At 46.0% G+C, this 27,326-nt stretch overlaps 1 protein-coding gene across 1 annotated transcript in view; it reads right to left on the bottom strand.

Moving 5' to 3' along the window:
- Positions 1 to 27,326, bottom strand: part of EVC (EvC ciliary complex subunit 1) — a 675,738-nt gene that overhangs the window by 584,497 nt on the left and 63,915 nt on the right. Inside the window, exon 5 of the mRNA XM_078678487.1 lies at positions 4,316 to 4,400. Within this exon, the coding sequence (XP_078534613.1) occupies positions 4,316 to 4,400 (85 nt within the window). The remainder of the gene's footprint in view (positions 1 to 4,315; positions 4,401 to 27,326) is intronic.

The following is a 27,326-nucleotide window of genomic DNA, read 5'->3' as shown; positions in this document are numbered from 1 at the left end:
AACCATTTTGAATTACAATATGCAAATGGTCCTGAAGAGGTTAATGCCCCAGTGCTCCCGCATCTATACTATTCATATAAGGTCTTCACCCCAGCTGATGTTAATGCAGCTTTCTGTGCAATCATGGGGGCAGAGCGCCGGGTATAGACGGCATTCCGGCTGATATTTTTTCTCCATGATAAGACCAAGTGGAATAGGTATATCCTGCTATTGGCAAATGCAATCGCCCTTTGTGCCCCAATCCCTGATTCCTAGAGAGGGGCCGAGATAATTCCAGTGTATAAAAAGGGTGACAAATTACCCCCAGGCAATTATAGGCCCATTAGCCTAATTAACTCCATCCAAAATGTTGTAGCTCGATTGGTGCTAGATAAGATCCAAGACTGGATAGAGGAACAGGAAATTCCTACTCTTTTACAGGCGGGCTTTCGGGGTTACATTACCACTATTGACCAGGTGTTTTGGTTTCGGTTTATTACATTGGCGGACGTGGTCAAAGGCAAGGCAGCATGTAATCTGTCTTTGTCAACATTAAGTCAGCATTTGACCTGGTCTCGCGTAGCAAACTCTGGGTCGTGTTGCAGGAGTTGGGGATGCACACCGAACTACTCTCCCTTATAGATCGCCTTCATGAGGATAATTTCACTCAAATACACTGGGGCACACAGGGAAATGGTACAGACCCTTTTCCTGTAGCGAAGGGAGTGCGCCAAGGCTGTGTCTTGGCCCACACATTATTTTCCTTCTTCATTAATGAGATCACTAAGTTTATAACATCCATCCCTACCGATGCTCCGGTTCTTGCGTCGCAATCACGATTTTAATGTTTGCTGATGACACGCTAATCATTTCTAAAACCCCTTACAGTCTACAGCGAGTTTTACTTCTCTTCAAAATGTTTTGCACTTTACGGGGTTTGGAAATTAATGTAGAGAATACAAAGTTTATGACCTTCAATCAACATAGAACATTCAAAGGAGGCATACTACTGGATAGGTGGTAACTGGAACAAGTCAGTGCATTTACTTACTTTGGGGTTATCCTGAAAAAAAACATGAGATGGGGTTGTCAGATTGATACTGCCACTCTGAAACATCAGCAGCTATCATGCGTACTTTACACTGAGTTTAATGCATCCCTGACCAAGCCAGTTAGTCCAGTCCTACAAATTTACAATATGAAAGTAGAGAGCTTGGTATTATATGGGGGGTAACTCTGGGGGTTTGAGAAATTGGTCCAGTTAACTATCAGTAAAAACCGTTTTTTGCGAAACATCACAAATCTTCCAGAAAGTACCCCGGTACTACCAATGTTGCAAGTCCTAGGTAGGAAAGCATTGGCTGATCTCGCCAGGCTGTGCCCCATCTTCTGCTGGCATAGAATCTGGTGTACACCAGAACTGTCAACAGATGCTGCAGGTCTTAGGGACATAATCAAGGCAGATCGCTTCCACAAGATTAATTGGTTACATGAGATAAGAGTTTCCCTACTCAATATTGGCATGTTAAATTTGTGGGGACAGCCAATGAGCTCCCAATTTCCCTCCAAGGAGACTATAAAGGAAAAATATTGGGGATTGGTGTACTATAACAGGCACAGAATAGTGATATTTGAACGCTAACAGGGGCCTTTCTCACAGTTAAACCATGGCCAAGCTTCGAACAGTCTTGGGACATTATATCCAAACCCTTTGACCGGCAGTTGTACTTCCAATTTAGAGTGGGAGCTTTGCCTTTAAGAACATTTACAGCAAAATGGGCTAAAGCTTGCAACAGCAAATGCCCCTTTTTTGTAAGGTACTGGAAGAGTCTTATGCCCACATCCTATTTGTCTGCCCTGCTTAAGCTGGCCCCCATAAAGCATGGCTTACCCCAATTTGCAGGAATCTGGGCACTAGAATGAGTAACGTTGCACTGAGAATATTGTGCACTGACACATTGCCATGTAGTACTATTGCAGTAGCTAACTTCTTGAGCTGGATGTGGGTAATTAGATCGCACACTTTTTCTGCAACCTGAAACACCCCCAATGGCCCACTCGTGTCAGAGGGTCAGATCCCTGAAGCAAGGTGTATGGTTTATTTTATTTAATTTTTTTACATATATCTAAATTGCTTGAGATGTTGTTTTAAAATAAGCTCCCGTAGCTATTTCTGTGCGCCATTGTTTTAACACCTACCATGATATGTACTTCCTCTTTTTAATCTAATAAATGTGTCTTAATTATGATCATGCTTTTTGTATATTTTTTTATGTTTTTTACTCTTCTCGTAACTATTGTATTTCAAGGCTGGAAATCACTTCATTTTACCCAATAGCAACCCAATAGTAGAATACTTGAAAAAGGGTGGTAGTAAAATTGGAATAGGGTATAATAATCTTCTACAAGAGCTGGAGGATGATATGGAAAAAACAGAAACTACCCTAGCTCAGAAAATTGGTGACCCAGATGTGGATCTAGATTTAGCCCTAGTTTTGAACAAGAAGATTTTTAGGTCCTCAAATTTGAGGGCCCAGCATTACAAGACTCTTTTTAACCTGTATTTTACCCCATCAAAATTGTTCACTTGGGGGGTTAGAGATAATGACAGGTGCCCAAGGTGTAATATGGGCCCAGCAGATTTGCTCCATATGTTTTATAAATGCCCGAATTTAACACCGATTATTAGGGAGATACAGCTGTTTTTTGGAGGGCTGCTAGAACAAAACATCGTTCTATCCCCTACAGTGGTTTTAATAGGTACGGACGGCAAATTGAAGGCAGAGGGTGGGGTCGAAGCCCTAGTTTTTATATCAGTGGCTATATTGCGTTTATTAATTTCCGCCAGATGGAAAGATTCTACAGCACCCACATTTCAGCAGTGGTTAACTAGGCTTTTAGGAATACATAATATTGAGGAGTGTCTGTATGATTTTAAGGGTAAGAAAACACGAGAACTGGGTAGAAACATATGGGCCCCAGTCAGGAAATGGAGGGAATCGAGACAATGAAAATATAATCTGAATCGTGTATGAGATTGGACTGTTCTTATGCCTATCCATGCCTACCTCAGTGTCTTCTCTGTAACCCGGTTTCTCTAACCTTTTGTATTTACTATTTACTGTTGTCTTTGTATTTATTGTATTTATTCTGATTGTGTAATGAATGGATATATGTAATGATTTTTACCTCAACACCCCCGAAACATCTCAATAAAAAAAAAAGGAAATCACTTCATTTTATTGTTGATCTGCTTTTATGACAGGAGTTGGCGAATGAAGCTTTTTGGAAACTGGAAACCGGATAAGTGTGGTTTCCAATAATTTTGCCCCAGCCATCAATTGTAAATCTTTTGCTTACTGTATATTGATGCACAATTGCTGTACACGAAGTATAGAACTCCATTTATTTGCAAACAGTACCTATGACACCAGAGATTGATTGTGTTAAGACCAACCAATTTCAACTGGATGGCACGATTTTGACCACACTTTTTAACTGTAGTTCAGTAAAAAGTGGCATATTACCACAATCCTGGAGTCAAAGTTTGACTGTCCAGGTAGATCTTCAAAAAGGATTATAAACACATATCACCATAGTATTCAATTAAAACCTCTTGGGAAATTTTGGTTGAAAAAGCTGCAGAAATTAAATGATATAAATGATATTGTCTCAAACATGCAGCCTGGATCTTTAGAGTTGAGACTGGCATGACCGACCAAATATTGAACGTTTACTGTTCAATAGCAAGTTGAACAATTGCAAATCAACTTGCCATAATCTGTAAGCAGCAATGGGAATTATTGCATGACCTTGGTGCCACCTGAACTATTCTAACAGATCCTCGGGGTCACTAGTGGCTGTGAGCATATAACTTCAGCTAGGGCCAGCTACCCCTAATCTGTCCAACATGTTCACTCCTCACTTCACTTTTCTCAGACTGCGAAGTGTTGACTTTCTTGCTCAGACATAGCTGAAAGATTATGGCAGGCCATTATAACATTCTCAAAACAATCAATAAAGATAACCCTGCACCAGTAACCTTTATATACAGTAGAAAAAGTAATTACAGAAAGTAAAAAACTTGTTAAGCCTAAATCAGAGAATACACAAATGTATTATGCTTTTTTAAATGACGTTTGATAGGAAGACAAGTTATGATGGTTTGACGTTGAGAAGCAAAATAGATAGGGATGCAATACTACCATATAATACAGTGATTAAATATGAAAGATAAGGCAACACAAAAATTATAGGAAATATTCAATATTCCTGAAAGAACAGGTATCAAAGTTATACTGCATCAATAAGGGTTTAGCAATATTCATTTACTTACCACGTTCTTCTCCTGTCTCAGATCTGCATCCAGAAGAGGAAGTCCTTTTAAGCGGAGGCTATAAAGGCACAGCTTTACATCGTAGCTAAAAATATATGTAAACATTATTATTATCTTAACATGACATAGGATGCAGTTAAAAGATTACTGAAGTCATGTATTGATAAATACTTTGCTTTTACATTAGGAGTGTGTTTTATGGCTTTAAGTTGTAGCCACACGCAAATAACCATGTTAGCTTGTATACAAGCTGGAGTTTGAAACGTTAGTAATTGTTTAGAATCATTGCTTTTACCAACTTTCCAACTAAATGCGATTTCCAATTTGAACTAACTTGTTAAACATCAATCTCCTGTTTAGAAAGCGGTATTCATTTAGCTTCTAAACAGAATGCATTAATTTCGTGCATGGAGCTGTAATAACAACACACATGCAAAGGCAATGATGTTGATGTGTGGGTCCTTGGGCATAAGTGGGTCAGACCTGTTGGATTTTGTTTCTTTTAAATCATTTCAGCAAAATGTGGGGTAGTAGTAATGGTAATCTATGCATATAGTACAATAGACTAGTTTAAACAAAATACGTGGTATATTTTAGATGTCACATGAACATGTAGTATTAACTATACATTTCATAATCATTTACAATATTGAAACCATTTTGGGTAGAGTTGTTCATGTTCATTTATTTGTGAATTTGTGTGGTTGTTGGGGGTCCTGGAGGATTCATGGGTTACTATGCAAGATCCTATGTGGAAGTATTTTCACCACTCATATTCCAGAGCTACCAATACTACCAAACTTTAATTGGATAATCTTTAAGCTCTTGAATCATATGAGGAAGCTAAGTTGAGTAGCCAAGGTATACTTTACATGGTGGAAACTCAGATAGATCATAATACAAAGAATACAACAAATTAAACTCACTGTCCATTTAGTTCTATTTCTGCAAAAAGGAAAGGACTTGCATTTTTACAGGCAATCAAATGAAGCAGTTGGAAATAAGGTTCACAACGACAACCCCAAGGAGCTTATCACCTTCTGGGGCTGATCCATGACCGCAACCAATTTGCTAGCAAGTATCTACTAAGAACTAGATTTTCTAAAATATTGGCCCTACACCAGGCGTATACAATCAGTTAGACTCTGGGAAGTTCAGTGCATATGAGATATTTTAATATATATAATGTTTATGCTCCAGCAAAGGGAATAGAGATGTCAATAAAAAATGATTTGATTTCGTAACTTTGCTATTACATTCCTGGTCCACTTTTTCAAAGATTTTGTCTCTGGGCCCAAGACTCTGGATTAGCATCTGCAATTATGTTCTTTTGGAGATACCTACCTTTAGTTACCGTATCACCTACATGGGTGGATGGAGTCAAACGTTTCTATAAGTGTGGGGATTATAGAGTGAGGGGCCATCCATGACTACTGACAATAGTTTTCTCCAGAACCATAAGGATTAGTGCAATTGTTCAACTGATTCCAGATATTGATCTTTATTGGTGTGCACATTCAGAAACTTGTGATACATTTCGGTACAATCCAAGATCAACAGTGAGTTTCAAAACATTTGGTTGTTTCTGGAATGAAAGTCAATTTGTAGGTGCTTCTCCTACACTTGTGGGGACCACCTCTTCATGACAATCAAAGCACAATAGGTATGTCTACAATAAGGGGGACTGAACAATAAATATTTGCTTTCACCTGGGACATATGCCTATAGAAATAAGGCAAGAAAATATTTCTTTGCAGGAGAATCCATTGTATATGTATGCCTCCATATTGTTGATGTTTAGCATTTGGCTACTGTGCTCGAGTGCTTCACTTTTCATTATCTAGGTTCCCCTTCTCGAAAGGCGGAAGGGAACTGGGCTCCAGTTTTGAAGACTTGCCTTTGAACCTATACACAAAATAAAATAACTTGAATATCGACAGTCTTTCTACAAACACTATCTCCTCCCAATTGCCTGCCACCTTATATGGTAAAATGGATCAAGTATTCACCAACTTTCAGCCTCAAGAACTTCCACTCCTTGGTTTAGGACAATGCCCTTAGTGAAAAAACCCACATAGAATTTCAACTCTTTCCTGCCACTGACCATGTTGCTGCATTATATTGAATGGCTGGAATGCATCGTAAACCCAACCACTCATCTTGCATTTCTTTCTCTCGTGTTTCTGCTGATGAAATATTGTATTTTATTGCTTGTGCCCACGGTAAAAGAAAGTGATCTGGTTGGGTCATAGAGGAGATAAGAACCTCCAACACGTAAGCTAGATCACATTATCATAGTTGTTTCCCGTATTTTAGGCAATGTTCTGCAATCTACTTATCACTGTGGATATTCCATAAAGAACCACTAGCTCTTAATGTTGCTCAGTGATTACCTCCCCATAACGCAGAACCAGGCCTAAAACTGACTGGTTCAACGAACAACTAGCCCTGCTCAAAAAGCAATGCAAGTGTTGCAAGAGATTTTGGCACAAAGGTTTTGAGAACGCTAGTCAAGCCAGCTACAGTGCAACCTTAAAAACCTATCATAACCACATTAGGCAAGTCCAATGGGAATTTTACATTAGCAAAATTGTAAAGGTGGAGAACTCTTCGCGAGAAATGTTTTCCATTGTTAAATCCTGGTCTTTGCTGGATCGAGTCTCAGCTCATACACCCCACTGAGAAGATGGCTGTAACGCTCTTGCCAAGTTTGTTTTGGATAAAGTAGCGTCTATCTACTCCTCCTTCCAGAGGTTTCTAGTAAAGCCCTGTGTTTGTAGGTTTGGTTTGAACTTTTAATGATTACTCCTGATTTCTTCAGGTCAAACCTATTAACCCCTTCCACGCTCATGATGAGCTGGGCTCGTCATGAGGTAGCCTCCTCGCACGCTCATGATGAGCCCAGCTCGTCACGTAACATGCGATTTAAAAAAACTCAGCGTACGGGCGGAATTCCGCCCGCACGCATGCGGTTAAACTTGAATAGTTCCAGCCTCTTATGTTATCTATAAAATCTGGATCTCCTCTGGATGCTGCCTCTCCTCCTATTCTGGAATTTGGAGTTGAGGAGACTCTCCTGGTGTTTAGTGAACTAGGTGCCACTAAGCAACTCAAACATCATCCGAATCAGGGAGAATATTCAACAAGCATTTGCAATGCAATAGGTCTCGCATTTGTGAGAGTTTGCGTTATTGGCATTGTAAAAGACAATGCATTTTGTTTAGGTGTTTTGAAAACCTGCAAGTGATGCACAAACACGCACTTTAAAAGTATAGTCCTTGCTTACGAGAAGCAAGACTGGCAGTAAAAGAGGCACAGTTACCGCCAGCTTTGCTCCTCCTAAGCAACAGCTATAAGTGCAAAATGCGTGTTTATGCCCCACTTGTAGGTTTTAAAAACACATAAATGAAAGGCATTGTCATTTACAATGCCAATAGCTAAAAATATGGCAAATATGAGACCAACTGCATTGCAAATGCTTCTTAGATACCTCACAAGCAAGACACTTTTCTATAGCATTAGAAAACATCTATGTAGCTTCTTAGTGGACATGGTGTAAAAATCATGATCCACATTTTTTGAAAACTGACAGCTTGGTTATTTCTTTTCTACAGCATTTCACCCCATGCAAGTTTAGAAACAACCTTTGGGCAACCGGGATTCTCTCCTCATAAAACAAAAAAAGGTACACTGTAATGTAGCGACAGGTACAGCAGATTGTTGTGTGTGCTGTCTACATGATTTTTATAAATTGCTACAACAAAACAATCTTGAGGTGATTCATTGGTATGCTTATGTTATGAGAATGACTTGGCATTGTTGGTATTTTCAGAGCCCCTGGCTTTGTTTTGGTGCTCCTCTACCTTAGCAACAGGGCCATGTGTGAAGCCCGAGTTGAATCGTAGCACCCATTTATGGCAGCACCATGAAGCACTTGCCTACTACTGCTTTAATGTGCCACATCGATAACCAGGAACGGGGTAAGGATTTTTAGCACTGCAGGCAGCATAGAAATGTGCCTCCTGGAGCACTTTCCAAAAACTTAGAAATGGCAATTTGTTGGTATTTTGTATCACATTACTAATGCCAATAGGTGGTGCATTGGGGTTGTTTCTTAACCTTTTGTTATGGATGCACCAGCCACGTAATCACCTTGCTCTGCCACTTTACAGTCAGATGCTGTGGCTCTTAAAGTCATTTGAAAGAAGAAGAAGAGTGTGTTTGAAAACTGGAGCTTCTGGAAGGAGAGGGATGCAGGAGATGGATACAGGAGTGGGGAATGGAAAGAATCAGGCTCTACCATGGACAGCTTAGCATCCATGCTCGTAATGAAACTACAGAGATCCGTTGCAGCAGAAGCTCTCAAAGAAAGGAATGCTGGCAGCAAGCTAGCCGGTAGAATGAAATGAATGAGCAGGGTGGGGTGTTGTGTTTGACGTGGTGACTGCGTCAACACTTCAGTGACCTGGGGGGTTGTACTTATGGGACACTGCACGCACAATAATTACAGGAGCCAGTGATAGTACTTAAGGTCAGGACTCGCCTTCGTCGCCTTACTGGCGTACGTTTGCGCGCCCCACTACTTTTATTGAACATGGGTCACATGATCCTTACGCACGGGACGTGCCGGTTTCGTCACACGGCACGACATCACATTCCTCCCAAAAAACATCGAAACAAAACGGGGCAAAGAACCCCGCTCCATTAATGGAGCAACAATCACAATATACAACTTATGATCATTCTGCTTATTCAGCCAACAACATATTTAGAACATTTAATACTCCTTAGCACACGTTTGATAGAATTCTGACAGTTCACATGTCCTTTATGCGTACATTGAGTGCTTATGACAGTTTTGGGTCCATAGACTTCCAAAACTGTCATAAGCACTCAATGTACGCATAAAGGACAAACATCAACTAATTCTGTACTGATAAATTAAGAATGGTAACACAACAATTCAGAAGATGTATAATCATAACCACCACCTAATCCTACTAAAATTAAGAACACAACATGTACCTAAAATGTAATGTATATTATGCAAATACTATGAACAGTATGTCACAACATCACATGTCTTTATCTAACAGCCTTGAGAAAGTCGTGGGTTACATTCCCTCAACGACGAAACACGTGTCGGCTGTGACGTCTCCAGAAATAAAACAACATCATCGACAAACCTGAATACAAGGAACTGAAATTCTTGATGAATGTATGACTGATGTATGGTGGAAACACATGTGAACTGTCAGAATTCTATCAAACGTGTGCTAAGGAGTATTAAATGTTCTTGTGGCTTTAGCCAAACTAGAAGAGTGAAAGTGGTTCTCTTCTCCTTGTAGCACCGTATCTCACACTAACAATTGTTCTAGCAATAAGTAAGGTGTACATTCCTTTGAGGCGCCATAACCTAGTCAAATACCACTAACCAAGTACAGACAACATATTTAGAACAGTCTTACGTGCAGTAGTCCTTCAAACGGCACGATGGTTCAGGATTTCTTCGCAGCCGGTACTGGGATTGGCCGCGACTTGGAGAGGCAGTCACTTTTACATCAGAGGTACCTGCATGACAGCCACCTGCAGACGGAACCTGGGATACTTCCAACTCCACGGGGCTGGCACTGTCAGGCCACAGATGGCTAGAATCAACAAAGTCATCGTTTTCTCCCATGGGATCCTGTCCCACCACTCCACCTTGGCTGTCTCTGGTCGTTTCCAATTGACGGTCCTCACCTTCCAGCTGAGTCTGGTCCACAGCCGACATTTCCGAATAATACCGTTTGAAATGAGACACATTGCGAGTCACAGTCTCTCAGCCTCTGGCAGCAATGATCCGAGTTCCTTTGACATTGACCACAGTCCATGGCTTCTTTTCATAGGGCAAATGAAATCTACCAGTGGGGAAGCGATTCTTGAGCAGTACCAAGTCCCCTTTTCCAAACAGGCGGACCTTGGCGGTCCTCCGCTGGCTGACGTGGGCATACGCTTCCCGAAGACGAGCGTCAATCTTGGTGTCATCAGGTGTCTGCGGCTGCCACTGGGAATGATGAGGTATCGAATCGGTAACCACCCGGCCCAGCAACAATTGAGGAGGAGCAATCCCTGTGGTGGTGTGGGGTGTCTGACGGTAACTTCTAAGAAATGTAAATATGGCCAATTCTAGAGACTGTCTTTTATCATGAGCAATTCGGATTACTTTGTTCAGAGTCCTCATGAATCTCTCCGCCTCACCATTGGCTTGTGGCCAACGGGGAGTGATTCTGCGATGCCGAATGCCAAGATAAATGAGGTACGTAGCCAGTTCTTGCCCTTGGAAGGGAGGCCCATTGTCGGTGCGCAGCTCTTGTATTAGGCCATGGGCAGCCGTGATATTCTCAATCTTTGATATTACCTCCGCAGCACTTGGAGACGTCACAATTTCAACCTCAGGATACTTTGAATGTTCATCAATGGCTACTAAGGTATGTCGACCGTGGGGAAGACTGCCAAAATCCATGCTGACGCAGGACCACGGAGACCTCGGCCGAGGTTCCGCAATGATTGGAGTAGGACGGGGCATCTCCCCTGTGGTTTGGCATGATGAGCAGGAGCGGACTGTGCTTCTACCAATTCGTCCATTAGAGGGAACCATACCTTGGTTCGGAGTCGAGATTCGGGTTTCACCATGCCTTGGTGCCCTACATGAGCCAATTGGACGCATGTGTCCATCAGAGACGTGGGAATTATCAACCTGTGTCCTCTCAGCAAGCACCCCATAGGATCTTCGGTAAACTCATCTTTGACGTGGTACAGGCTTTCCATGATCTGTTGGGCAGGGATCGTCAGGATCTTCCAATCCTCTTTCGCCTTGTGCCAGTTGCCACTTTGTAAGGCCGCTTTAGCTCGCTGCAAGCAATCATCTCTGGACGTCGCTTCTGTGAGATCCTTCATGGACAGGGGACGAGGACAAGAATGTGCCGTTATGCACTTGACATATTCTTTGGTGTCAGCGGCGTCTTCCATCTCTTTGATTGTGGCTACTCGTGGATGCCGAGAAAAGTAGTCCCGGGATTGCGGGACCCTGGTTGATCTTCTACTCTACAATTATAGTCTTGAAGCTGCAACATCCACTTCTCAATCCTTGGAGGAGGCTTCGTAGATGTCCCTGAGAACAGCGCCACAAGGGGTTTGTGATCCGTGGCCACTACAAAGTGTTTCCCGTAGACATACAGATGAAAGTGGTGACACCCCCAATGAATGGCAATCGCTTCCTTCTCTATTTGAGAATATCGTTTTTCTGTTTCTGTGATTGACCGACTTGCGAAGGCCACAGGGGCCCAGTCATCCTCCGGACGTTGTTGTTGCAAAAGCACAGCTCCGAGGCCCATGGGACCCGCATCCACCCCTATCTGGGTCATCTTCCCTGGGTCAAAGAAAGCCAGCGTTGTCGCCTCTGAGAGCGCATTCTTGATCTCCTTAAAGGCTTTGGCTTGGTCTGGACCCAACTTCCACGGGACCGAGTCCTTAGTGAGCTCTCTTAGTGGCAGCATTAACAGCGTTAAGGTGGTGAGGTCGCGAATGAACCTGCCGCAGTAGTTTATCATCCCCAGGAAGCTGCGAACCTTCGTCACACTGGCAGGGGCTGCAGCGTCCTTGATGTCTCTGACCTTTTCCGGATCTGTGTTAACTCCTTCTGTGCAGAATGTGTATCCAAAAAATTGTAACTTTTTCTTCAGGAATTCGTATTTTTCTCGATGCAAAGTGAGTCCAGCATCCCGCAGGCGGCGCAGCACTTGGGTGAGGCGAACGTTGTGTTCTGGAAGTGACTTTGCATGCACCATGATGTCATCACTGACATTGATGACACCTGGGATGTCCATGATCAATTCGTGTATGAGGTTTTGGAAAACCTCAGCGGCACTGGATACTCCAAAACTCCGCTGAGTATAGCGTCGGAGCCCCACATGAGTCGAGTAGGTGGTAATGTTTCGTGAGGCCTCATCAAGCACCAGTTGATGGTATCGGGACCGTAAGTCGAGCTTGGAGAACCAGCAGGCTCCTGCCATCTCCCCAAAGAGGTCATCTATAGTTGGAGTGATGTGGCGCTCACGTTTGATTGCAGCATTTGGTAGTCGCATGTCCACAAAGATCCTCACTGCACCAGGCTGTTTCGGCTTCCGAGTAACTACGATGGGAGAAACCCAGAGTGTGGGACCCGTCACCTTCTCGATGATTCCTGCTGCCTCCAGTTTCTCAAGTTCCTCCTCTACCTGCGGTCGCAGATGAAAAGCAATCCGCCTATGCCGTAGCACCACTGGTTGAACCGTAGGATCAATATGAAGATGAACTTCTTTGCCATTGAATTTTCCAATGCCCTCAAAGACTCCTGAGTACTCCTCCAGGAGGTGTTGTATCGGCTCATGGTGCACACTGAAGGAAAATGTCACCACTCCTAGATCTTCGGTAGCACGGCACCCCAGCAGCACACCTTGGCCATCTTCGGTGACATACATGTAGGTGGTGACAGAGCGATCTCCGTGGGATAGAGATGTCTTGAAACGACCTTATATCTTCAGGGGGGTATCTTGACCATATGCGAACACGGTGATCCCTGACTGATGCAGCTTGGGTACTGGACGCAATGTCTGATGAAGAGCGGATGCCATGATATTAATGGTAGCCCCAGTGTCCACGACCGCCATGACGTCCTGAGACCCCACACGAATGTTGCACTGCGGCAGAGGTCGCACTTTGAGGGTAGCAGCGGCAATCATGTGTACCCTGTGGACTATATTCTCTTCATCCTCATCGTCATCCATGTCGCTCGGTGTTCTGTTCCCCTCCGGTAGAGCATTGACCACCTGCCTTGGCTTGTGGTACTTTTTGGATCTGCACACTTTCTCGAAATGATTAAATCGCCCGCATCCCGAGCATCTCTTCCCTCTCGCTGGACATTCAGCTGCCTGGTGTGGGGGCCCGCTGCAATATCCGCATGTCTTGGCTTGTCCCGCCGTTGCGGTGCCGGGCTTCTTCTTGATCCACCTTGCCGTGGACTTGGTTGTTACGGCGTTTACCGGTTCCGTCTTCACCGGAGTATAGAGGGCCGCCTCCATGTGTGCTGCGCGGGCCTTGGACAGTTCCTTGGTGTGCCCCAAGGTGAGCATTTCAGCAAGGGATTTGCCCGATTCTTCTAGGATGCGTTCACGGAGTTTGGCGGAGGCACACTCCTGAATCACTTGTCCCCTTATCTCTTCTGTCTAGTCTATAAACCTGCATGTTGATACCAGATTTTTTAGTCTGGCATGGTAAGTGTCCAATGACTCCTCGGGGAGCTGGTGCGAGTGCCGAAATATAAACCTCTCATAGTCCTGGATGGCCATTGGCTCAAAATGTCCGTTGAGGGCATTTATGAGTGTGTGGTGGTTCTTTGGCGTGGCTTCTACAAGCGTTTTGGCGATATTGTGTATGTCCTTGCCTCCTAGGTGCAATAGCATTGCTCTTTTCTGGTCCTTGTGAACCTTGGTGGCTTCAAAGAAGATCTGCAGGTGATCCACCCAGTCTTTCCACTTGGGTGCCAGTGACGAGGGTGACCCCTCTACTATGAATGGGTCTTTAGGCGGAATTTGTGACATGGTTCAGGCTGAGGCTTTTGTAGCAGTCTCTGCGGTGGACGCTTGGCACTTGGGAGTCCTACGACGCTGTGCTACGGGTGAAAGTATTTGCTGTGCCCCTCTCTGGCCTCCTTCCTGTTCTTGCGTCACCCCAGTGTGGCGTGTGCTGCTTTTCTAGTTCAAATAATGGGGTAACCCTGTGTCCCTCAGAACCTGGGTAATATAGACATTTCAAGAAAAAGCGGTTCTGTCGGGTAGACCTATTATTACTTTAAAATACAATACATGGAATGCAAAAAATTATACTCTCAACACACACAAGGAGAAAAACAAGACTAGTACTCTTTAAGTCTGTGCTCAATCTTTCTCAGAATTACTTCATTCCGTTATGAGCTGTTTGTTTGTATCAAATTAAAACAAGTCATGTACAAAATACCGTTTAGTGACATTTGTGCATAGTAAAACAGTGAATAAGTGCACAATATATACTATATCAACAGGGTGTTTTTTGCCGAAAATTATTTCTGTAGGAGAGGCCAGAGTTCTATTTGAAACCACAGTTTCATCCTTGTTGTGGAAACCGGGTCATTCTGGACCTAAAGTTAAGTCGTCGTCTTTGACTTTTGCAACTGATGGCCGAGACTTTGTTCCGCGCATTGTTACCAGATTTTCCGCAGCATCAGTCTAAATCATTATGATCCGTTGTGTCTTTGCACTTCAGGCATAGAACCACCATGCCTGTCAGGACAGTGCACATATAATCCCCGCTTCTCCGTCTTGATAAAGACCTGCCGTGACCACCATCAGGGGCACCAACCAACTAGTGACCACCAACTAGTGAGTGGCACTTTCCTTGGGTGAAACCCTGCTGGGAATTTGGTTCTATCCTTCTTTTCTTGAGACACTGGGAGTTGGCTTGTGGTGGTTTACGTTACATTCAGTTTAATTTGTAAACAAAATTTACAAAAATGTGGAATAGAATACATTAGTGAAATTCTTATTCGATGTTATTTTGGGTTGCAGCCCTGAAGAAGTCAAGTTTGCTAGATTTGTGCACGACGAAACACGTGTTGGCAGCTTTTCTTTGGATTTAAAGTTGGAACAATAAAATAAAATATATTTGGAAGAAAAATACGGACTGAACTGTACCAACTGAAAAATATTAAATTTCTTTGTGAAGAAGGATCTTATATGGACATCATACCATGGATATTTGAGTGCTCGGGGAAAGCTTGTGTTTCTGTTGCTTTCTACATTTGTGGATTGTGGTGGGGTTATATGGTAACCAACCTCTTTTCCCCTAGAAGCACCACTGGAGACTTGGATTGAAATACTTTCCCTGATTGTGCTGAGCGCCCATTGTTTGTGACTGGTTACCATCTGCTAATTTAATTTTCCTAATTATTAGTAAATGGTCTATTTATCTGGGGAGGCATTTGACCATCCAGATGGCCAGCATAGTAATTAAAGTGACCTAGCAGGGTAATTCAAGAGCCCAAATCCAATTACAAGCTCAGGCACAGAAAAATGAGGAACCTTGAAGTGCCATAAGAAGTGCATATATGTGGAACTCAATGTCCGATCTGCATTCAGGATTCTGACTTCCCATAATATTGGAAAATTAATCAAGTCTAAAGACCAAACCATGGTGAGACTGTGGGTTTATACAGATTTCGGCAATAATGTATAGTACAGTAAAGCAATCCCCTAACGTCAGTAAAGCACGAAAGATACACATACACATACTATCAAATCAACCTCATATTATAAGGCCTGCCCAAGTCAGCACCAATCCATGAAGGGTCCCCTCTGTGACAGCTGACCTTGCGCAGGTACCGGGCTGAGTTCGACAATAGTCTCACATGAATCGCCTGCATACAAGTGCACGAGTGTGCACATGCTCATGTGCAATGAACCCAGAGTATCTTACCATAGCTGAATAGCAATGGACCTTGTCTTAAAAGGCGGCCACTTGCAGTTAGCTTTCCCTATCCATGAAAGCAGACCCTATAGTGAGTGACACTTAGATGGTGTGACTCAAATGTGATGGAAGCCATCATTCAATTTGTATAAAATCAGGCAGCCAGGCTTTAGTACCAGCAACCTCACAACTACCACATTACCCCCCTGCTGAGGAATTTGCACTGGCTGTCAGAAGAACAGCGCTCTATCTTCACGGTTGGTTGCCTTATCTTTAAATCTCTTCAGAATAGCAGCCCTTGTTTTATTTCTGCTTGCATTAAAAAATTCACTACCACTCGCAACCTGAGGTCTCTGCATTTGAACCCGCTCACCACTCATCACTTAAACAAAAAAGATACTTGGCGGTTGCAGATTCTCGGTCCTTGCCCCACGAATCTGGAACGCCCTCCCTCCCGATATCAGGTTGGCCCCCAGATTCAGAGAACTCCTAAAGACCTGGCTTTTCAGATTAGCATGTGTGGCTTGCAATGTTTCTGTTTCCCTAGCGCCATGAAACAGCCCGGTGTACTTGCGCTCTACAAAAATAAGTAACATAACATTCACATGCACTTATGGAGGAACAGGTAAAGGTGCACTGATTGATGACTTGATAAATGGGTGAACACATTGATGAGTGAGTGCCAAGGAAGGATAGATGGGTGAATGGGCAGTCTATCCTCCAAACATCAAAGCACTCATTTACCAGTCTGTTCATTCACCCACCTACTTACAAATACTCATCTTTCCTTCAATCAGCATGCTCATCTTTCATCCAGATATACTTCCAAAACAAGTATGCAAGCAATCCATTTATCCAACAACATTCATGCAGTCATTCATGTGTTTACTTCCATATATCCTTCTACTGATCAGCCACACACATAAATGATGTTCCCCACATGTATGTGCATTCCATTGTGCATGTAGTGAGTGATTGTATGTGTACATATCTGCTGTCTGTTTCTATTTGTGATTTTCGTGGATGGAAATAGGTTCCTGTATGGCACATTGATTTCTTTATGATTTTTTCATTGTGTATATCTGAAAATATGAATAGGCTGTGCTCTCATTAATGCCTGTGCATTGGCATTAGTGTGCATGATTACTGGAAGACATGCTTTAAGCGTGTGCATACGTGCCTCAATTTTGTGTGTGTGTGTCATAATGGCCAGAGCTGCCGACTTCGGATCTGGAGATCCGGGTTAAAATCTCGCATCAGCTCAACATCCGGTGATCCTGAGCAAATCTCTTCATCTCCCCATGCCTATGGACAGCTCCTGAATTCCCCGACAGGTGATAAGCCCGAGTGTTTATGTTATGTTTATGTCCATGAAGCGCAAAAGTGCCAGACCTATTAACTTTGTCAAAATTTATCATTTACCCCAGTTGGGAAACAACAATGCAATTATCATGGAGCCCCAATTTACTGTCCTATCTTTCCAGATTTCCTCTCGTGCAGCTTTTTCCAGATTGACTATTGTGCATTATGTAACACAGACACGAAACGTTCTAGATGCAAAATGTTTGCACTGCAAATGCTGGAATAATTACTCTGTAGTTTAAATGAAGCTGCTTCAGAAATCCCTGTAAGATTCACAACATTTATTATTATACTATAAACCAGAACACAAGAGTGATTCAAAAAGTTTTAATAGCAGGCACAGAATTATCAGCTGACCAATTAAAAAAAAAATAGTTTGGGAAGGATACGTTAGTTCTGTTTTTTGCACAGCCTCAAGCTGATGCTAATTATGTTTTTTGGTCAAAGTGATTTAATGATAGCAAGAAAGGCATTACCCAGAACAACAGTTAACATTATAGTTTTCTTTGTTTTAATAACTTGCTGCTGGCCTAACTGTAAGGAGAGGAGGAGCACGGATGTTTATGGATGCTAATGCTCTATTACTTACCGGTAATCTTCATTACTCCTGGTCCCGTTGTCCTCGGCCCATTCAGAACTTATGGAGATAATCATCTTCCAGACAGAAAATAAAAACAAGAGGAATGCTGGGATATCCCTACTGCCCCTCCCCCCGGGAGTATAAAGGTAGGATCTACCCAGCAGCCCTCCTGTACAAACAAGCTCAGACAGGAAGGCCGGCCGCCCGGGAGGGAGGGAGGGGCGCATGAATGGGCCGAGGACAACGGGACCAGGAGTAATGAAGATTACCGGTAAGTAATAGAGCATTACCCCCAGGTCCCTTATGTCCTCGGCCCATTCAGAACTTATGGAGAAATACCAAAGCAGAAAAAGCCGGCCTTCCCAACCCAACAGAAGCCAACCCAGGAAACCACACCAAGGCAGCAACCGCAGAAGGGAAAAAGGAAGAACCGGGGAAACCCCAGGCAGAGCCCCCGACAAGAGGGACCCCCACCAGACCAGCAGACACCCAACAAGAGCAAGGGCGCACAGCCAGACGACCAGACCGGCCACCACAGAGGCCAACCAGCCCACCGCAGGAACACCCGACAGCCAATCAGCGACAGGGAGAGCACAGACACCCAATCCGCCACAGGCAAGGGGACAACAGCAGAAGAGAGGCCAAACAAAGAGAAAGGCCAAGAATCACCAGGCCAAAAAACCAGAAACGGGCCGAAGAAGACAACCCACGCCCGAACAGGCAGGAGACAAGCGGACCAGAGGAACCAAAGGCCCAACAAGAAGAACAGCGGAAGCCCACCAGAACCCGACCCGGAAGGCAAGACCGAGCCCAAGGCCAGGGAAAGAGAGAAACCCCAGACACCAGGGAACGAAGAGCAAACCCCAGGAAGCCAAGCCACCAGGCCCCGCAAGACGAGGACACAAGGCAAAGGGAACCAGCACCTCCAGGAAACCCGAGCAGGAAGAACCAACAAGGGCAACCAACCAGGACAAAGAGACCCGGAAAAAGAGGAAAGGGAACCGAAGGAACCCCAGGAACCCCAAAACAGAACTCCAGCCAAAGCGGAGGAAACGGGAGCAGGAATCAACAGCCCGAAGAAGGCAAACCTGAACACCAAAGCAGGAGCGCAACCGGACGGGCCAAGGACCCGGAGGACCCAAGACAACAGCAAGGGAACCACGAAGGACACAACAACCACAGCCAAGCCAAGCCAAACCAGAAAAGGGCCAGGCACAAAGACCCCAAACATCCCAAGCAAAGGACCGGGCAGAAACCCAGAGGCCAGAGAGAGACAGAGGCAAAACCACCCCAGAGGACCACACAGAAGCAACCGCAGCCAGGGAGGAAAGCACAAGCAAACCACATCCCACAGCCCGGCAAGACCCAATGCAGGGCAAGCACAGGGGACGAACCCCGCACGGCGAAAGCCGCAACCAAGGAAACAGACAGGAAGCCAAAGCCGAAGCCAAAGCAACCCGCAGAACCAACCCAAAACAAGGGAAGGACAAAGAGGGCAAGACCCCAACAGAGCACAGGCCCGGGAGCCAACAGCCCCGCCGAAGCCCCAACGAACCCCAGAAGAGGCAAGAAGGGCAAACAAGAAGGCAACAGCGTGACGGCCAGAAACAAGCACCAGACCGGAACACACCACACCCACAAGCAACCGGAACCCCACGACACAGGGACCAGCCACCCCACAGGCAGACAGGGCACCCGCAAAGAAGCGCCAAGCCACCCATGAAACCCCCAGAAGAGACACCACCAGGCAGCCCAGGACCGCAGAAAGAGCACAACCAGGCAACCCAGAGCAGGAGGCACAAACAGAAGGCAGACCAGCCCAGAACAGGAGCCAACAGGGAGGAATCCCAAGGCAACAGGCCACCACAGAAAGCCACGGCCGAAAGCCAAGCAGAAGCAAACGCAGTCCACAGCAACCATCGCAGCGCGCCACCCACACGGCCAAGCAACGGGGAGACGCGCAGAGCGACCCGGAAGAAACGGGGAGGCGGAGCCCCCGCCCCAAAGGGCCGAGAAACCGGAACACCGGCCAGGAGGAAGCCATGCCGCCCATCAAGCCCTACAGGCCGGGAGGCAGACCCAGCAGACAACCAGCGAGCCAAAAACCCACAGGCCCAGGAGAGGCAACAACAACGGCCACCCGCACCATCACCAGAAGAGGCAGGGAAGAAAACCAAAGGAAGAAGCCAAGCGCACCCCGCAGCTCCAGGACGCCAGGCAGAAACCCACCAGGCCAGACCAAGCCACCGAGCAGATAGCGGAGCGCGGGAACAACACACCAACCCCGAGAACAGGAGGCATGACAGGACCCTGCAGCCGCCAGGAGGCCCCAGGCAGACAGCCCAGCAGACACAGGAGGGGACGCCAGGAAACAGCCAGCAAAGGGAAGGCCACAGCACCAGAAGGACCAAGCAGGCCCCCACTACGCACCCCGCCCGACAACAGGCACAGGCGGGGAGGAGCAGAACAGCCGGACCCAAGGCAGCAAAAGCTACCCAAGCAGAGGCAGAGGGTAGAGAGCACCCCAAAGAACCAACGGCACCCACGAGAGGAACCAGGCGCAGCCAAGGCAAAGGAGGGACAGGACCAGGAACCCGGAAGGGAAGAACCAGGATCCCCAAGCAGGGCAGCGGCCACAACAGCCAGCCCGCAGAGGAGGCACGACCACCGAGGAAGAACAGGACGGCAGGCCAACCCGAACGAGGGGAGCCCACAGGACCCACCGCACAGCGGCCCAAGAAGTAGGAACAACGACCCAGCACCAGACGGGTCAGAGAGCCGGAGCAGAAGGCAACCCAAACAGGCCGCCGAAGCATAAAAAGAAGAGACACCGGCACCAGAGCACCAGAGGGCAAGGCGCAAACCAGCAGGCAGGGAAACCCCAACCACACAGGGAACCCACAAGCAAGCAAAGGCAGGAGCAGCAAAAAGAACCAGCCACCACAGAGGCGACCGGAACCCAAGCCAGAAACAGAAAGGGCAAACACCCCCAGAGGCGCCAAGAGCAGGGGAACCCTCGAAGAAGAGAACCAAGGGAACAGACCCACGGAACGTCCACCACAGGAGAACCGGGGTCAGCCGAAGGGAGCGCGGACCCCCGAAACAGCAGCAGCAGGAAACCCCAAAAGGGAAGGTAGCACAGAGCCCACAAGCAAGCCCCGACACCAAACAGAGGCGAAAAACCGCCAGAGCGGAGGCCAACCAGACGCCGCACAGGGGACCGGAGGACCGACAGAGGGCAAAGCGCCAACCAACACAGCGAAAGGAAGCGCCAGCCAAGGCAACCCAGGAGGCGGACGAGCAGCAACACGGCAGCGAGGAGCCCACGACAAGGAGAAAGGCACCCACACCCAGCCGCAGCGGAACAGGCAGCAAGGATAACAAGGAAAGTACCCCGCACAGCTTCTCACACAGACCCCCGCACAACAAGTGCACAGGAAGGTCAAAGGAAACCCCACACCCAGAAGGGAAGAGGATCACAGAGCCACCAGACCCAGAACAAAACAGGGGCCAAAAAACAGCCCAACCAGCCACCACGGCAGGCAGCAGCGTACACACCCCTCCAGACCCGGGCCCAGGAAATCACCCCAGAAACCGAGACCCAAAGCCCAGCGCCCCACCAAGAAGCGTGGCGAGTCGAAGGGAGGCACGAACAAAGGGCGGCAGCACCAAAGACGGCAGAGGCAGCCAACAGAACACAACCACTCCCAGACTCCGAGGAACCCCTGCCAAGTCGGAAGGAACCCCGAGAAAGGAGAACCGTCGAGCACCGGAGGAAGAGCACCCCCGCCGAGACCAGAACCTGGACCACCCACCGCCAAGTCGTCCGACCAATCCGAAAGGGCACGACAGGCAGATCGGCAGGGACAGAGCAGCCCCACCATAGAGGTAGGTAGCCCCCCCCACAAAAGTGAGGCAGTACAAAGCAATCCACCGAACAGTGCGCACCCTGGACAGAAAGCCACAGGCCAACCTCACACCGACGTCGGGAGCAGAGAGTGGCAACACACAGGAAACCCCGCCAACACGACAAACTCAAGACGGGGGTAAAACCAGTACAATGACAACAGCAAAGTACAGGATGTGGAACCAACAAGGACCGAACTCGGGACACCAGCCCCAAAGCCGGCAGCATGTGCAGGAATGTGACATGCACAGGCACCACAAGCAAACTGCCGAGAAAAACGCCGCATCACCAGGCAGGACACAGCATTGGCAGGTATGAGACATCCGAGGCATCTAGCATAGGCACCCCAAGAAAAAACTCCTGAGAAACGCCGTCTCCACAGGCAGGACTCCGCAGTGGCAGCCAAGAGACATTCGAGGCAGGAGAGCAAAACCTGCAAGGAGACAGACACAAAGCCAGCAGCGCAGCATTGCAGAAACAGAGCAACCGGCAAGACACGCTGCAGCCGCCTGACAAAACTCGGCTGCAGCGGTGAACAGGAAACCACACTCGGACAGGGGGAGCAAAAAAAAAAAAAACACCGCAAAGCGGGACTCACCCGGAGCGGGGGCCCGAGCAGCTCCAGAAAGGCCCCCACACCAACAGCCGGATCCGGGAATGAAACACCAGCGCAGCGCGTCTCCCACCCGGCCAGGCTCGGGGAGACGCGCACAGCGACCCGGAAGGAACCGGGAGGCGGCGCACCAGCCGCAAAGGGCCGGAAACCCGGAAGAACGGCTGCAAAGAAGTCAATACCCCCCAGCAAGCCCGGCAGGCCGGGGGGGAGACACAACAGGAACCACACCCCTGCCCGAGAAGCCAGGCAGCCGGGCAGGAGGAGCCAGACGAGCACTGCACGCCACTCAAGCCCAGCAGGAGCCGGTGCAGCCTCGATCATCAATCACAGCATCCAACAGCCATTCTGTCGAAGACAGAAAAAAAGAACAGGAGGGCTGCTGGGTAGATCCTACCTTTATACTCCCGGGGGGAGGGGCAGTAGGGATATCCCAGCATTCCTCTTGTTTTTATTTTCTGTCTGGAAGATGATTATCTCCATAAGTTCTGAATGGGCCGAGGACATAAGGGACCTGGGGGTAATGGCTTCCTCTCATTTAGTCCGCCTTGATTCTTTGCTTTTGATCACCTGGTTGTTGGACCCCTGCTGAGGATGAGTTTCAGTCCCTGAATCGCACTCACTGTAATTTCATGGTAATTGGGCTGCGCTGGTATACCTTCAATGTTTGGCTTTTAAGATAAGGCCGCCTCCACACAGCTAGGGGAAGAGGCACTGGGCTAGTTACACCTGAACATGTGTGCACGTGTGTGTGTGTGCACGTGCGTGGGCTGGACGCAAGAGACTTCAGTGCCTCCAGTGCTTCAATCCACCACCTGCCTCCATGCAGTGCAAAGTCCATCTTTTCCACCCCTCTGACTCGAAGAATGGCTCTTTTAAAATCCAGTGACTGACTGAGGTTGACCTACAGTCAGACGTCAGTCTCTCTCCCTCCTCTTTCTCTGTCGCTCTGACTCTCTCCCCCGTGGTTCTCTTTCTCCATTTTCCTCTCTAGATAGGTTAACTCTGGGAGACTGTTTTGAGAAGAGCCTAAAAGGGCTGGGGCACTGTCGGAGACTCATTTATGTGACACATACATGAGGGAAATAAAACCCTCATCTTCCTGAACGCCTTATATTAATGTTACCCCGGTGTGGGTCATGATGTATTTCTGGTCAGTATTAGACGTTACTACATCTGCATCTAAAAGGTAGAGATGCTTCTGCACTGCAACATCTTAGATGAAACATTGTATGTACAGGTTTCTTTTGGGTATCGAGTATGATCTCCGCAGGAATCTCACAGCTAAAAATGAAAACTATCATTGGTATTATAGGTGCTGATGGAGACACTATGAGGATGCTTTCTTATACCGCACTGTCGATTGCTTTTGGTTTTAATTAATTTAAGAAGCTTGAAAGGTAACTTGTCTTTTTAAATGACCAATTATTAACACCCATGTTAAGCCGTTTAAATAGAAGAGACTGAAATATGTACCTAAACTGAAAGAGAAAACAACTATTCAGACAAATACTATTTTTGACTTTAGGTCATGAATTGGAAACTCATTTGGTTCACATCCTGAACTGAATGCAATTTGCTCTCGTCTATTGAAAACTTTTAATGTACATGACTTTTCATGTGTACTTTTTTCTTGCGGCATTTCAATATCCAGATCATCAGTGAACGCTCTATGCCACAAAATGCACACTTTACACTAGCACATGTAAGAGCATCCAAAAAAAAGACGGACTAATGGCATAGTCATCCTCACTCACCTGCCCATAAGGATGAACCTAGCCTAAACATAAGCATTAAAGCATATGGCTGGTGATTGTTCAGCAATGGAGGCATAGCTCAAGTCACAAATCACTGTTGATAAAACTAGATACTCAGGGCCAGATGTAGGTAGGCAAATACCGGTCGGTAACGGCCAAAATTCGGTAAATTCGGCCGTTACCGACTGGTATTTGGAAAATGAGATGTAGGGTCACCTAAAATACAGATTCGGGGCCAGATGTAGGTGGCCCAATCCCGGTCGGTAACGGCCGAAATTACCGAATTTCGGCCGTTACCGACCGGTATTGGGCATTTGGGACGTAGGTGGCCTAAATTGCAAATTCGGTAATTTACCGATTCGGTATTTTAAGTAATCGGTAAATTACCGATTCCTTAAAATACCGAATCGGTAAATTACCGAATTTGCAATGTAAGGGGCACTCAAATGAGTGCTTTTCCCATTTTAGGATTCGTTATTTACCAACAACTATAAGTTGGTGGTAAATAAGGAATACCTTTGAAAATGCAAATCTGTGCATTTTCAACTGTGCCATGTGGCAGACATACATGCCCTTAGGGCATGTATGTGTGCCACATCTGCACACAAGCACAATTCAGGGGTGCAACAGGGTGTCAAAGTGACACCCTGGCACCCTTGAATGTTTCCCCCATTTTACCGAATCGGTATTTACAGATTCGGTATTTGCCATTCATTCCTATGGGCCTAAATGGCAATTACCGAATCGGTAAATACCTATTCGGTAAATACCGAATCTTACCGATTCGGTAATTTTTACCGAAAATTTATCTACATCCCATTTACCTATTCTTAAATACCGAATTGGTAAAATTCGGTATTTAAGAATATGTAAATTGGGATTACCTACATCTGGCCCTCGGTAATTTTACAGATTTGGTAAAATTACAGATTCTGTAAAATTACCGAATCTGTATTATGAGATGTAGGTAGCACTGTAATCAGTGCTACAGGACTTTAAGAATTCGTTGTTTACCACCAACTAGAAGTTGGTGGTAAATAATGAAAAGCCTTGAAAAAGCCTTTTTTTTGCTTTTCAAACGCTGCCATGTTGCAGACCTACATGCCCTTAGGGCATGTAGGTCTGCAACATATGCACCCATACACGATTGAGGGTTGCAACAGGGTGTCAAAGTGACACCCTGCCACCCTTCAATGTTTTCCCCAATTACGAATCGGTATTTACCGATTCGGTAATTACCGAATCTTACCGATTCGGTAGTTACCAAATCTTACCGATTCGGTAATTTAAAAAGAGAAATTACCTACATCCCATTTACCTACTCTTAAATACCAAATCGGTATGATTCGGTATTTAAGAGTAGGTAAATCGAGATTACCTACATCTGGTCCTCAGTAACTAAAGAATGACCTAGTATTAATAGTATTTCACCATTAGTAACTTCCAGGACTGTTTCCGAATGCAATTTACTGTTGCCAGGATCATCACCTCAGTATTGATAGATGACTAAAAAACAACCTAATTTTAATTATCTTCGAACATAAATTGAAGCAAAGCAGCTGAGCCATCTTTGCCATGTGTCTTTGTCTTAGCTGTTTTTACGGATTTTTTGTAATACCAATCATGGGGGGTATGGAAGGAGGGGCATCCATAAAGTTTGCTGGGGAACCCCCTCAACTTTCTGAGTTTGAAGGCAATTTGAATAGGTTCCCATCCGGGTAGCTCCTACAGGAATTACCTGCAGCGCCTGTGCGTAGACACAAGCCCCTACTATCACTATGGATATATTGGCTGGCACTCTTAAATTGTAAAAATGCATTTATTGAGACTGGTCATTCGGCTTCAAATAATGACAATGCTCACCAATGTGAACGTAATCTGGATCTGCCCACCAGCCCATGGAACTGTGCTGGTCCTGTACCCGAGATTGTCCCTTTGTTGTTGAGCTGTACCTAGAGTTCAGAGACAGCATGCTGTCATCTTTGTTCTGGTAGGCTTCCCCGCTGCTTTGATTACTTTTATCAATTTTTGTTTGCTGTATAGACCTTGCCAAACACAGCAGTCTAGCAGTCGGTTAGCTAGCTAGATTGAGAAATATTAGTGGTCCACTCTCAGCCTTGTACACTCTTGCATTGTTCCCTCGAGTGCTATTGGAAACAATGGAAGTCACCATGCCTCCACCACAATCTGACACTCATTTTCTCCAAAAACAGTTGTGTTTATCCTCAGCAGTTAAACTGGTGATCATGAGGGTGCAGGCAGATCTTTGCAATGGGTGCAGTCGTCCAGTGAGCTGCATATGTTATATCATTTATAAAGTCACAGCATTTGTGATGATAGATTTTGCCAATCATATACAGACCAACTTGTATAACTAACAAGGCTCTAGAGTGTCATTAAATGAAAGGAGTGGGTGAACACTTCACAATGACAAGAGTACAGAGCCAATAGCTTTATAAATAAATGAAAAAGACACATCTTCAAACCCCTTTGAAGACACTTGCTTAGCCAAGCAGCCCCATATGAGATTCACTCCATTATGCCATGCTACGTTAGTGTAATCAATCGAACCTTGCCAACTCTCCACTTACTTGAGTACACCAAACCCTACAGCTCTTGGGTCAACATGCACAATCCTAAACGGTGGCACCTCTGCTGTTAGAAGAGCAACTCGCTCACTGCAAAGGTATGAGGGGCACAGAGTGACTGGTGGGAACACTGGGGGGGGTTGAAGAGGGTCTGCAGAATAGAAGGTAGAGAACAGAAAATGGCTGTAGAGGGACAGATAAGCATGATTGGACCATTAAAGCCACTCCCTGCTGCATATGGCTCACTAGAATCTGGGATGTGGTGTAAGAGCATCCTCCCAGCTTTGAATCTCCTTCTGTCCCTGCTAACAGGTTGTTGCTCACAGTAGATGCACTCAGGGGGCTTCTTCCTCTATACCTATTGGCCTGGAGTAGCTACTGTGACCTCTACATTTATGAGCTGAGTTGATGCTGAAAGATGCTCCACGCCCCATGGCAATGGCACAAGGGTAGGTGAGCACCATGGATGCTCTATTCTATGGTACTAAGACCAAACAAGAAATGTGTCACTGGGCAATATGCATGTGTAAGCAGGAAATGGACACCTTGATTCAATTCATTAGCTTTTTTGAATCAGTGTTGAGTAAATGCAGTCCTTCAGCACAGTACGTGGACGATTGTCAAAAAGCAGACAAACAGGGAGAGGAGGTTCCAACAGGCAATCACACATTTCAATCACAAGAG

This window comes from Lissotriton helveticus, chromosome 2_2 (genome assembly GCF_964261635.1).
Source record: "Lissotriton helveticus chromosome 2_2, aLisHel1.1, whole genome shotgun sequence".
NCBI lineage: Eukaryota > Metazoa > Chordata > Amphibia > Caudata > Salamandridae > Lissotriton > Lissotriton helveticus.
Note: the sequence above shows the minus strand (reverse complement) of the source record. Positions and strands in the feature narration are given on the sequence as shown.